This window comes from Serinus canaria, chromosome 1 (assembly GCF_022539315.1).
Source record: "Serinus canaria isolate serCan28SL12 chromosome 1, serCan2020, whole genome shotgun sequence".
Classification (NCBI taxonomy): domain Eukaryota; kingdom Metazoa; phylum Chordata; class Aves; order Passeriformes; family Fringillidae; genus Serinus; species Serinus canaria.
The window spans coordinates 109131867-109146071 of NC_066313.1; the positions used below are offsets into that span (position 1 = coordinate 109131867).

At 43.3% G+C, this 14205-nt stretch overlaps 1 protein-coding gene across 3 annotated transcripts in view; it reads left to right on the top strand.

The window, feature by feature from the left end:
* Nucleotides 1-3644: 3644 nt before the first annotated feature.
* Nucleotides 3645-14205, top strand: part of HSF2BP (heat shock transcription factor 2 binding protein) — a 32944-nt gene continuing 22383 nt past the window's right edge. Inside the window, exons 1-3 of one of the 3 annotated variants that reach the window (XM_018913452.3) lie at nt 3645-4143; nt 6879-7029; nt 11416-11519. In XM_018913452.3, coding sequence (XP_018768997.3) covers nt 3703-4143; nt 6879-7029; nt 11416-11519 — 696 coding nt within the window. In that variant the 5' untranslated portion in view covers nt 3645-3702. Of the gene's footprint in view, nt 4144-4748; nt 4834-6878; nt 7030-11415; nt 11520-14205 lie in introns of those variants that run through there. The other 2 variants (XM_018913453.3, XM_009089588.4) reach the window with 2 other exon arrangements.

Sequence of the window (14205 nt, forward strand, 5' to 3'; positions counted from 1 at the left end):
ACTATAATGAAAGTTTTTTTGATACAGGTAGTCTTGGGATGTAGTAACACCTGAATTTTAACAGCAAAAAAATATTTTCACATTCCAGAAGTAAAGTACTACATGGAAAGTCATTAATACCTGCTCAAGAACTGGATTTTTCATTACATCAGGTAAATTTATGTGAAATAAAATTATAACAGTACATTGTTACAATGTAGCTACAGTGACCTACTACAGCTATTTTCAAACTATGGCCTATTAAATACTCCCAAGCAATCTCATGGAAAAATCACTTTGAAAAGGTCATCATCTTCAGTAAGCTCAAATTTGCACCAAAAAGATCACTGTCTCAGGGGTCTGCCAGTCAAAAAAGCTTGAGACACAATGCAAGATCTAAATTGTGCACCTTCCCCTTGGACCAAGTCATTTGAAAGCAATTATCACTCAGACAAAAACACCTGCAAACACATTAGCCCTGCTTGCTTGAAAAGAAAGGAAGTGAAGAAATGTGCAAAATGCTATGTAGGAAGCAATATGTCAAGTAATATTAAGCATTAATTATAAATTTCACTTAGATTTGACAGTACTGTTACGATAAAACATGAAATAAATGATTACCTGTTTTAATATTCATTGAAATATTAAAATTAATAACATTTCTTAGGGGAATTGTATGTGACATACTGAGTAGTATGAAGCAGTTTTAACCTCACAGGCAGCATTAACCCCACAGAGGCATCACCTGCTACCTGTAAATGAGGCTCAGGAGTTCACAGAATTGAATCACAGAATTATTCTGTGGTGGGAAAAGAACTCTCAGATAATCACTGCAAGGGAATCACTAAACCATGTCCCCAAGTGCCATATCTAAATATCTTTTAAATCCCTCCAGGGACATTAACTCCACCTGGACAGCCTGTTCCTGTGCTCTGAGGAAAGAAAACAGATTTTAATGGGGTTGCTTTTCATACACACAGGGCTTTTTAAAGTGTCCTAGGCAGTCCTGTGTCCATTTGGCATATGACTCTGAGCAAAAATTAGAGCAATTTTCTTATCCTAGTGCCTCAAAAGAGTAGTTTCAAGATTTCTTCAACTTTATGTGCTGTCCCAAGCCACAGCTGGCAAATAAAAACCACTGAAGTATAGTTATTTTAAAACCTGAATGCATTCTATTAGCAACCACAGGGCCCAGAACTGAAGGCCTTCTATACCTTAAACCTATCCTGAGAAAGATTTTGCCTTTAGGGCTTGAATAGTAACTGTCCCTGTGCACAACAACTCTGTTCTGTGTATTGTGGGAGCTGGGATTAAGGTGTTACAACCACTCAGAGCTACTTAAATGCAAGCCTTGCCAGCCTTTCTGTCTGGGAGTTGGGCTGCTTTGACACTGCTATCACTGAATTTGTTACAATTTTTCCTATTCTAGATAATTGCAATGGACCAGATCCACAGAGGCACATTTCAGTGGAGATTACAGAAATCCTTTACAGATCCAGGCCCAAGTACGTGCAGCTCTGTCAGACAGGAAACCCCCCCGAGCAATCTGCCCTCTTTAACTTATTTCTGTTTACTATTCTTTTATCAATTCATTTGGTAGTTCAATGCCTTCCACAGAGTTTAACTTCTTGCTGAAAATTAAGAGCGCTGGCTCTCTGAAGAAGCTCCATCAGCCTTAGCACAGACCACACAGAGCAGTTCTGTCTATATAATAAACACCTGACAGCCCTGAACATCAGGTGAACTCCAGCACTCCTGCCAAAAGTCAGCACATTCCCAACTCCTCAGGTCAGGGCATCTTACCTGGGTTGCCTGATGTGTGAATCCCTCTCAGAACATTGGATGGGTATAGTAAGATATATTATAATTGCTAATTAATAAGTAACTGCTAATAATAAATAAATTTATATACTTTTTATATATAATTGTAAGTGCTAGTTAATAAATAACTTAAAAAACCCCTCTCTCCTGAACATGTTTATTCTCCAAGCCCAAAGAAGTCAATCTTTGTTTCAATACTACCACTTTGGATAGTACCTAACAGCAAGTAAATCTGAGAGTTCTGGAAATTAGTCACCCTTGTTTCCTACTCATTTGCATTCCATGGTGTGCTGATTTTAACATGCAAGAGGTTCACAGCCCAGCTGAGCCATTTCCCTGTGATGGCTTCATGATGTTTTAGAGCAGCACCTGAACCTGCAGCCTTTTCCCTCAGTCATGGGCACCCCTGTCCTTCCTGTGGCTGTTTCCACAAAATGCAAGGAATCTGAGTGAGATGCACAGAGCACTAGTGAACACACAGCCCCCCCTTAGAAAGTCTCCAGAGCTAAAAAACAGAAAGTCCTAGGGAGGTACATGATGTACACATCCTAGTCCCCAGGCAATCCCTAGATCTATGTCAACTACCAGGAATGGGATAATGCCTGTTTGGCTCCCTGGCCTGACCCTGTAAGGCTCTTCTAGGTGTCCTTCCCTCTGTCAGATGTGGCAAATGGGTCAAACACTACTTGGAAAGGCAAGAAACAATATTCACTCTACAGTCTTTTCAAGGAATTCACAGAGGCCCAACCAGCACTCCAGCTGCAGTTCAGCTCTTGGGGTCAGCTCTAGGCTGGTACCCCAAAGCCATATATATAATATACACTAATATATAATTGATAAATGTAATTTGCAATAATAAATAATTTAAATGTATAGTAAGAAAATAATATATAAAGCAGCTTATAAAAGATATGTTTTATATAAAAGAAACATAGAATATAGATTACAAATCACATTATATGTATTATATGTGATATGAGGTATAGGAATAACACACATGCATATGGAAACTGTGCACATGTGCACAGTTTCAGGTGCAGGGACCTTCAGATTGGCTTTGCCAGCCTCAAACTGACTCCAGGGACACCACTGAACTCTTAGTTCTAAGGTGCCAATATACAGCTCCAAGTAGAATTTTTGGAAAAACGTAGGAAAAAAGCTTTTGATACCATGTGGAGGTAACAGGTAACCCAAATGGGATATACAGAACCGGCTGCAATTACACACGTGCTGAAAAATAACTTGATTTTCCTCAATTCCCTCCGATGCTCCTGAACATCAGTCATGGAAACAGACATCACCTCATAGAAACAACAGATGATGAAACTTTATTCTGCATATACCGGGGTGTTTCCAGCCTGGGTCACTTCAGTGCATTTACGCCCTGTTCCCTGGGAACGACAGCACACGAGCCATCCTGCTTCCCTCCTGGATTTGTTAATGCTGCCAGCGAGACCCTCCCTTGATCCCAGCGGATCCTTCCCGAGCCAGGATCCATGACTGCCTCGGCTCCCGGGCGCTGGGGCTGCGCCTGCGGCAGCACCGGGGCAACACGTGCGTACTCATAGGGAAATACATGGGTAAAACAAACAAACAAACAAAAAGTAAAAAGTAAAAAGTAAAAAAAATACAAGAAAAAAAAAAAAGTCCGAGAGGAAGCCCTGAGGAGGCGTGCCGGGCTCAGGGCGCGCACGTGGCGCTTCCTTCCGTCCCCATGCCGTCCGGCCGCCGGGGCCGCCGCTGCCCCCGCCACAGCACCAGGCCCTGTCCCTGTCCCCGGCCCCGTCCCAAGCCCGGTCCCTGTCCGCCTCCCCGGCCCCCGGGCCGCCCCGGTCCGTACCGCCGGGCCGCTGGGTCCGCACGCCGATGTAGCTCCGCAGCTTCTTGAGGGCGCGGTCTCGGATGCGCTTCTCGTTGGCGGCCAAGCGCTGCGCGAACTGCACCTCGGGCGGCTGCAATGCCGCGGGAGCCATGGCCCGGCCTGGCGCCGTCCCTGCCCCGCTCCTGCCCCGCTCCCGGCCCGGCCTGACCGCGCCGCGTCGGGCTGCGCCTGATGCCGTCAGCGACGCCGGGCTCTGCCGTCACCGCGGGGAGGCGGAGCGCGGGGAGGGACGCGAGGGCATCGCAGAGTTCGGGGCTCGTCGGCACCACCGGGGCCGGCTTACCCACGGGAGGCACCGGCCGGAGCACCCCACAGATCACAGGGTCATGAAAGCTGGAAAAAACCCTCGGAGATCATGTGGGCCAGCCTGTGACCGATCACCGCACTGTGGAGCGGCGCATGGCACTGAGTGCCGCGTCCGTCCTGAATGGAGGGGCCCAGAGCGGGACACAGCACCTGAGGTGCGGCATCACCTGTACCCCGTACAGAGGCACAATCACTGTCCTGGTCCTGCTGGCCACAGCATTGCTGACTCAGGCCAGGTACCATTGGCCTTCTTGGCCACCTGGGCACAGCCTATGCTGACCAGCACCCTAGGTCCTTTTCCTCCGGGCAGCTTTCCAGACTCTCTTTCTCCAGACTGGAATTGCAGGGGCTTTTTGTGCCCCAAGTGCAGGACCCAGCAGCTGGCCTTGTTGAACCTGCCCACCACTCGGTCCTCGCATCCGACCTGTCCAGATCCTCCAGCAGATCAATCCTCCCTCCCAGCTTGATGTCAGCCCTGGAGCCTCCAGCCCCAGGGGCACCACGGCAGGGCCGGGCTGGAGCTCCCCGCAACCCGGTATCGTCCCAGCATTGTTACGGTGTTTTCGAAATGTTATCGCGCTGTTGGCCCGATATTGTCCCACCGCTTACCGCAGTGTTATCCCCGAGCCGCTCCAGGCGGAGCTGGGGGCGGAGCATAACCATCAGGCCACGCCCAGGACACGCCCCTTACATGTGCATACCCAATCGGAGTGGGCGTGGTCACATCGGGGGCGTGGCCATAGCGTGTCCCTTCCCGCCCTCACGCCGTCCTGCTCGCCCCGCACGACGCCGCTGTCGCCGCTGTGGCGATGTGGCGCAGCGCCGGCCTCGCTGGCGACGCGCAGGTATCGCGAGCAGCCCGGGGGCGCACGGGGCTGGCTCTGAGGCCGGGCCCGGCCCGGGGGTCCATGCGGACGTGGGTGCCCCGAGGAGCAGAAGGATCGAGGGTTGTGCGGTCGTCCTGGGCCTTATGGGGCCCTGAGGGGGCGATGGTGGGGCCGCAGGAGCATGGTGGGGGCTGTAGAGGCACCCTGGGCTGGTGGGGAGTGAGTGGGGAAAGGGCTGGCAGTGATTCCTTGCTGGATTTCATCGCCAGCTGGGAGCTCTGCCCTGTTCGGCCCCCCCGCCTGGCAGGGAAGGGGGATTCCCGTCCCTGGGCTCACACTAGGCAGGACATGATGAGCTCAGGTGCTTTACTAGGTGACTTCATCCCTGTGAAAGGTCTCGGTGAAGTCAAATTTCCTACTTCCAGGCACCTGCTGTGACTGTAAGGACTGGACAGAAAACTCCTGTTCTCCCTGTCTGTATTGGCCTTTTACATATTCCTGTAGTGCAGAGAGATGTGGAGAAGCTGCTTGAACAGAGAAAATAAAACTTGTCTGCTGTAACAGCAGTACTGCAAAGACCTGTGCTTACTGCATATTTCATATCTCAGCACCAGTGATTCTCAGCTGTGGTTCAGCTTCTGCTAGTGAACAGAGCTATTTTTATGTACTGAATTTTGCTCTGTGATTCTGAGCCATGCTGAATTCTCTCTGTCATTCATGGTTGCTGACACACAGATGGCATTCCTCTAAAGACTCCTCTTCCCATGTGTTTGCTCTGCACTTTCTTGAGACCTACATGAGTGGAATTTTTCTAGAGTCATCTCACGTGGTGCTACTTGGCCTTATGAACCTTGCCATAGATGCAACTTAGAGCTTATAGTTCAAAATAAAGCAAAATCTTTCTTCCATGCCATCATTACAGCTCTGAACCTGCAGAGGTGGGACTGACCTGTCCCAAAACTTTCTGGATTTAAAAGACAGCTGGGAAAGAAATAGAGTAGGAAGCAAAACTGAAAGGAAATGTTCAGTTTTAGGAAGTAGGGAAGCAGAATTGTAGGGAATGGTTAGAGAGGATGACTTCCATTTGTCTTGTGTGTCTGCTCTTGAGAGGACTGTGGGGATGGCACATTTTGAACCTGTAGGAGATGAGATTTTGGTTTGTTGGCCTTTTCCCTCTGGAATAAGATGGGATGCATAAAACATCTCATTTTGTCAGCACTGTTCTCAGTGCAGTGCAAAGCAGTTCTAAGATAGAACTCATAGCATATTAAGTGATTGATGTTTTAGTCAAAGCATGTTACAACTTTTTTTTTTGTTGGTATGTGTGTGTAGCAGCCTTTTAAACATCCAGCCGAGTGCACATGTCTGTACATCAGAAATTGGTCTTTATGGGGGTTTTTGTACAGAAATTGCTCTGTGATTTTAAAATTAACACGCATTCTGCTGGAATATTGAATGAAAATTATTCTATAGCTATAATTTGGTAGGAGAGGAAGCTAGTAAACATTTTTGTCTTACCTTGGGATTAAATTATGTGAGATTGGGTTGCAGATTGGCTGCAAATAATTTTTGCTCTTCACAAAAGATAAATTGGTTTGAAAACCGTACCGTTTCCTCCAAAAGAGTTGTTGTAATTTAGAACTGAGGATCTTGCAAATGTTTGAATTAATTAAAAAGCTGAGTAATCGTATCCTTTACAACAGTCATGAAACAACAGCTTGGTGTGTGATGCTCACATTGTAAAATGGGAGTGTTAATTTTTGCAGCATTCCCAGATTCATTGCACACATTTTGGGTGAAGAAACACATGAAGAAAAGTGAAGCTATTTACTTAAGGCCACAGTGGCAAAAATTAAGATTACAGTCAAAGGGTCAACCTCAGGGACTTCTGGGTTTGATTGCTGGATAGATCTCGTTAAAAAGTTACAAATTGAAATGATGTCATAGAGAGGAATATTTTTTTCCAAGAAAAGAAATTGAAGCAGAAAAGCACTACAGGACTGTAACAGTGTCTTTGGTTGGTTGTTAGCTTGTTTTTGTTTTGCTTTGTTGTTTTATTTCAGAAGGCTGAGACCAAAGAGGAATTTGTCAAAGTTAGAAGGAGGGATTTGGAAAGGCTGACAACTGAAGTTATGCAACTGCGGGATTTCTTACCCAAAATAGTAAATGGAGATATCCTGGGGACATTCCAGAAGCTGGATGCTATTGAATCAAGTGAGTAGCACCATCTTACAAGCTCTTGCAGTTTCTGCCAGAACTGCTTAGAACTAACTGTTGTGCTCCAGAAATAGCTGTGGAGTTTGTGGAGCTATTCCAGATTCAACTCTGTTGTTCAGTGACTGCTTCAGTAAATTAATGTGTTTGTAGTGAAGAAAATTACAAGCTGCCTTAGGAATAATCAGACATGTCAAATTAATCTTTAAAAATATTTTACTGTGGATAAAAACATATGTAGTTCAGGCAGTAAGGGGAGCTGTATGAGGAACAAAAAGTGTTTTCCCTTTGAGAAAAGGCAAAAACATTTTGCTTTTCAAAAGGTGACTTTCACAGAAAAAAAAAACCAAAACAACAAAATAATGGTAAATTACAGTGGGTAAAAATTTGAAGGAGGAATGAGTTAATTTTGTATTTGGCCTGTCTTGTTTTTTAGCTTGTTTGCTTTACTAATAAAAATAAGATTCTAATCTTCTTTTTATTAGTAATAAAAGTCTTTTTATTGCTGTCCCCAAAGTCCATTTTTCAATGTTGGGTTTCTCTGTGCATTAATTTTTCAAAAATAACCCCACTCCCAACATGCCATCAGGGCCAAATAGGAGTCAGCTCCATCCCTGGTCTGTAGATTACTTGCAGCTGCACAATTTACCTTGATTTGGGTTTGCCTGAAAAGACATGGAACAAGCACAGAGACAGATTACAGAGACTGTGTCTCTTTTAGAACATCAAGTGATAAATGGAAAATTAATTTGCTACAGACAGCTAAGGAAAAGCAAGGTAGGACCTCAAGGCCCGTGTCTGACAATGCAGAGCTTCCAGCTGTCTCAGTGATCCACTTTCTGGAAAGATACTTCCATGTCAGAAGCAGTGGATAGGATCTGGAGGTATTCTCTGTTGCAAGGCATCAGGGACTGTTTCCAGTTGGATTAAGTGTTCAAGATCCTCAATTAGTTTTTACCTTCTTGTCTTGAGATTCCTCTCACTGATCCTTCTTACATTCCTTGTGCCAGGCATCAAGGAGACACTCTCCATCCAGAGCAGGCTCATGGCATCAACATGGGGATTTTGAGACTCCTTGAAATGTTCTGCTGGCTGCCCAGAATTCTCTGGGTCCTCTAGGGCAGGACCTGAAGCTGAGACAGCTTTTGAATTCTCTGAAGTCTTTTCTCCACAGTGGAGATTTCTCTTGCAGGTGATGAGGTCATTTGTATATTTATTCAGGCTCTGGCCTTCATGTGCCCCTACAACTGGACAAGTCAAGTGGGGATTTTTGCTGCTCCAGTCTTCTCCTACCTGTGCAGCATGAAATAAGGCAGGCTGAAAGGAGGCTTTGGAGCATACAAATCACTAAAGGCTGGATATAATGGGAACACAAGCAGCCCTGATTCTCAGAATGGTGCTGTTTGCTACATACAACCTCTGGGTGTGGCCTGTGAAGCTCATAGGAGTCCTGGCTGCTCCTAGAGATGTTTTTTCCATGTTGTTCTTACAGAAGCCTAACGTGTGATTTGTACATCTCCAGACTTCCATCAGCTGTTGCAGTTTTCTGGGTACTTGAGCAGCAGAGTCTCTTTTCCCTCCAGAAGTGCAGATTGCAGTCAGAGACTTTCAACACCTCTGACCCATTCACTTGTGAGACTGATGGAGTCTTGAATAGCTTTGAGAAACTTTAAGATCTTTGCATGTTTCCCTGGTGTGTGCAGGTCAATAGGACACCCATTTCCTGTGGCTTCCCAGGGGTGATGTCTGAGATCTGAGCTGGAAATCCTCAGTGCAGCCAACACCTGCTTTTCAGGCTGCTGTCAGGGTCTTCATCAAGATTTTTGCCAGGGTGATTGCTCATTTCTAAAAAAGGGTTCTGTTTTGTTCTTATTATCTTTCTCAGGAAGAGTGTTCGGCTCCAGAAGTCTCAGAAATACATCTCCAGCAATTTTTCTGTATTATTATGGATATGTTTAGTGGAACTCACTTCACTTGGGAAGTGTTAAAATTAGCATTTAACATTGATCAGGCATTTGAATCAGTAGAATTGGAGTTCCATCAGTTGTTGGCATTCATCCCTATTGTACTCAGTTCTCCACCTCCCAGAGCTTTGAGATTAGATCACTGGTCCAGACCTCTAACTTTCTGTGGATGAGACCAAGTCTACCTCACATCTGAAATGGGGGCCTTCTCTTCTTTCCTGTGCCCAGTGTCTTGTTCTGCTTTGGAGTCTCTGCCTTGGGAGCAAGTGCCACTTCTTCCCAGAGTCTGATTTACCACAGCAGTGGTGAAGTGACATATTTCTTCTCTGTGTGAAAGTGCCATTTCAATTTTTTGTTGCTCACCCAAGTTGGTAGTAGTGAAAGCTGCTTCTTTCTCTTCAGAGCAAAGACACAGCTGGGAGAACTGACTGGGCATAGCAGGAGAGTTTCCACAAATAAGGATCAACTAGAAGTAAGTCTCTTTTCAGCAGCTTCCACTATTGTCCTTTTTTGCCCCTTCTACATGAAACATTGTGATACCTTAGAGGATGTTGACACATCCTTTTATCTGAAGCCCATTAAAAAGTCCAGGTTGCATTGTGTTAACACTCAGTAGTCATTAGTATTCCCCTTCTGGCTCAGGTTTGGTTCTGAAGTTTGCTGGTGAAGGGTGTGGCATCTTTGTGTGTCTAGTGTATTCAGGTTAGTTCCATCCTCTCAAAGGCTGGAAGTGATTCTTCTCTTTCTGAAGAGCTTGTTTCCTTGCAGGAACAGAGATTTTCAATGGATGAACTTACCTGGCAAGGCTGTTGGCTTGCTGTAGGTAAGCAGAGCATATTCTACTCCTGCTCAAGGCATCTTGCTGTCAGTTTCTTAGGACTCACACCCACATAGTCAGAAGTGCATGAGTCTGAATTTTCTTCACTTGACAGAAGGGAAGTTTCTTGCCCCTGACCAGAGTTATCCTCAAAAACTCAGTTAATCCATTCCTTCCTTCATTCTTTTCCTTTGGACTGCAGATTGAAAAGAAGTGAGTTTCTCAGAGAGCATGTCCTGGTACAGAGATGTTTGTCAGCAGTGAACCCTTGCCTTGCCTGTTTGCTCTCTGCTAAAATGCTGCTGGCTTGGAATCACACAAGGGCTGAGTGGAAATGTGTTCTACCTCTTCAGATAGATCAGCCACAAACAGCTTTTCTCCTTTTATACAGGCTACTCAAAGCAATGTGTGTATACTTAAGATGATAAGCTTGTCAGTTAGGACTAAACCAGGAAGTTATTTATTTTCAAATCATGTAGAATTACTAAATAGAATGCCAGAAGCCAAGTCCTTTGTTTAATAAGAACATATTTGGATAATTTTTAATGATGGTGTCTTTTTATGATAGAACTTGATATGACTTTTACTAATTACATTAAAAAATACTGTCACATGTTGGGGGAAGTATTTCAAGTATGTTAAGATGTAGACCAAACTGTCATGTTCAAGGGCATGGTGTTTGAAGTGGGGTGTAATTTATTTTTTTTAAACTAACCAAGGTTAAAGTAGATGCTGTTTGGATTTTACTTTTTGGAACTACTTAAACATGTTTCCTTTTTTCAGTATAAATGCTAAGCGTCCAAGAATGTGGTTTCTTAAAGTAAAATATAATACACATCTATTGTTAAAGCTGCCCTTCAAAGAGAATTTTTTTCTACAGGCATCATGCTGGTGAAATGGAATACTTGATTTCTATTCACTAAAATAAAGTGCCTAAATTAGAATGAATTTCTGATAACATCAGAAAATAATTTTATAAGGGAATAATAAAATTTGCTTGTAAGTGACATAATGGTTAAATAGTTTATAATCATGGAATCTCAGAATGTGTTGGGTTGGAAGGGATCTTAAAGATCATCCAGTTCTAACCTCATTGCAGGGACAGGGACAACTTTCACTAGCCCAGGTTGCTTATAGTACTTTATAAATACTATTTTAAAATATTTTGAATAGTCGCTTTTCATTCTTGCTATCCATTTCAGTTGTAAATTGTAGATTGAAACACTCACTTTTGACTACTGTTGGTATTTTTCTTATGTTTTTAATATAGTCACTGACTTAGGTGAAATTTCACTCAGAGTTTTCATGGAAACCAAGATGAAAACAAAGTAGAAAACGGAGTAAATTTTAAAAAATCTTCTCAACCGTCAGTATTTAACAGCTAGATGTGATTCTTTTAAATCAGACGCGTTGGTTTGCTTTCTCAGAGCTGTTGCCACGCAGCGAATTGTGAGATTCCCGTTTGGCCACAAGGAGGTGATCTCGCACAAGCAAACGGCTGAGGCACCTCAGTGAAGTCGCACTTGGTGGATTTCTTTTCTTTAATGCAGGCCCGATGACCACAATGTGTTCCTTCTTTCTTTTATCTGGCTTATCCTGCCACAGGCCTGGAGAAAAAGGAGGAGGAAATAGAGCAGCTGAGGATGGATTGTGAACACTTCAGAGCCCGTCTGGAAACGGCCCAGGCAGATTGCATGAGAGAGAAGAAGGTAGATGTGCTGCCAGGATATTGATATCTGTGTGTTTGAGTTCTAATAACGAAAGCAGAAATTATGAAATTTTCATGTCACAAAATGAACCCTCAGTCTCAAAAACCATTTGGGATTTCTATCCAAGTAGTCATCCATATCCATATTAACGTGTTGAAGTAAAACCCTGGGTATATTTGGGAAGATTGTGGCACAGCTGGCATCAAAAGGTCCTTCACAGAATCAGTTATTGTGAATTTAACATTGCTATAACATATTTGCAAAGGGCATAATAGGAGATAGTTTAAGCAGTGAAATGTACAGAATGAAAGCAGCCTCTCTTGGTTTGCTGTGAGCTGTGTACCTTTGTTTAGTGTTAATCTTTCTCAAAGCACCTATTGATCCAATTGCCATGTACAGCTGAGAATCAAGGAGCAATTTCAGGGCTTCTCTTGCTCTGTCAATATTGTATTTAGTGATTATGAGAGGAGAGATTCTTAACAATTAAGGAATAGCAAAGACGCTGACTTTTCAGACTGTGAAGCCATTTGGGCTCAAATGATTCTCTGGGAGAATTGGTGATTTTTTGCTGCAAAAGTTCATTTCCTTGGAGCCACCTTCAATAGTCAGCAGTTGGGGTTGTACAGCTGTCATTTGCCAGCCTTGGGATTGCACAAAGACAGATGAGCCACAAAACTTACTTCATTTTTGAAAAGGAATAATGAAGAGTTCAGAAATGCACTTTCAGTGCAAATCTGTGTAGACAAAACACTCTGGAATGAAGTTTGGTATGATGGAATAGTTGTCAATCTGTATATTCCTTATTTCAGAATAAATATCCTCTGGGATAAATGTTGCAGTTCAGCAGTAGGTACAGAGTTCATTTTGCTGTGCACTGAGGTCTTCAGTTGCAGCATAAAATCCCTGTAAAATTGGTTGCTGTTGCTTAGATATTAATGAAGCAAGTCCCACCCATGATTCTTGTTAATACTATGAATCAATAAAGGGCAGGTGATTTGAATTTATGATTTCTTTAGAATGAGTTTTACTTAGAGCATGGATAGTTTACTAGGAGCAGTTGTTTTGGTGTTTCTGCTTAAAGCTCTTCTCGTCTTTGTTGTTGTGCAGTGTGTGGCAGTTGTCTGACTGGGTTCTGTTAAATGCCAGGAAGGTGTATTTCAGTGGATTGGGCTCATGATGTTGTGAAGTCCTTTAGCTTTCAGGATACAACAAGGTGGTGTGTGTATATGAGTGCCTTTTGTTCCTGTTAATCACTTTTCTGGTGTTTTTCATTTGGTTGTTGTTCTGGTCTAGGCATCCTTGTGTAGAGTTTCTGAATTATTTTCTACATATTTATCATCTGAAGGAGAAGAAAATTATTCACTGAAACAAACATGGAATGAATGCATTTCTGGTTGAGCAGTGTCCTTTTCTGAGGCCATATTAAATCAACATTTTGCATTCCAAATTCTCTTTGCAGAGCTGTATCACTGATGAGGGAATTGCTGTGCTTTCTGAACCTGAGCAGAACTTGAAGCGCAGATGTTATTCTTGGCTCATGTCTCCTTTGTCTGTCTTTTTGCAGTTCCATACTTGGGCACTGCTATGTTCTTGTGCCTTGACCTTTTCCTGAAGATGGTGGTGTTGCATAGCACAGGGGTTACTGGATGGTGTGAGCTCTTAGGCGTGTTGCTTCCAGCCAGGTTATTTGCTTTTGCAGGCTCTGTTTATTTTCTTGGCTCTTGCACGTACTATTTTGTTTTCCTTGCCTCATTTCTTTGTTCTGATGTTGCTTTTGATCTATTAAAAATTCTGGCTTTTTTTTTTTTCTGGCTTTTTTTTTTTTTTTTTTTTTTTTTTGCTGGCTTTGCATGCTTCTTGGAGGATCTAGATTTGGTATTACTGGGTTTTATGTCTTACTCAGTATTAGCATCCAAATGCAAATAAAGTGTATTAAAGATGCATTTCCCTAAGATTAGGACAGTGTGGAAAAGACAGGGAGAGTTTAGAGATTAGTCAGGAAGATGCCTGAGGACATTTTGTGGATGCACATGGTGGCAGAAAAGCTGATAGGCCTGGCAGTGAGTCATGTAAAAGATGGAATTTGGCTAATTTGCTTAAAACTGATCAAAGTATTAAGAAATAAGAGACTTTACCTGGGAGTTTCTGCCTATGGAATCAGCAGCAAGTGTCAGTCTTTTGCCTGTGTAGGTGAGAGAGAGTCCAGAGAGTAAATACACACAAAATTAAGAAATTTGAGAAATTAAACTTGAACTTTACAAATCCTCAGCTGTGTGTTCTATCAGCAGCAGTGCAACTCAGGCTGGTAGATGTGATCAGGAGGTATTTGGTGACAGAGCACACACAGCTCTGTACTGTTTGACAACATATTAGGTAAATTTGCAGATGTGCTTACATTTATGTTCTTTACAAACCCTCAACATGAAGCATTGAGGCAACCCCAAAACCAACAAGATACTTAAAGTCTTGATGACAGTACATGGAAAGTCTTGTTCTGTTTAGCTGCTTTCAAAATTGACATAGAAAAGATTCCTTCTCATTTCCCCATACTTCATCCTGACAGCCAAACACACTGGGAACGCTGAGCTGGAGAAGGTGTTTTCTGCAGTGAATTTGAAAATATCATGTCTGTAAAGTGGGCAGAGTAAGATCCTTCTGTTTTTTGACATTGTGCAATCTGTGATTC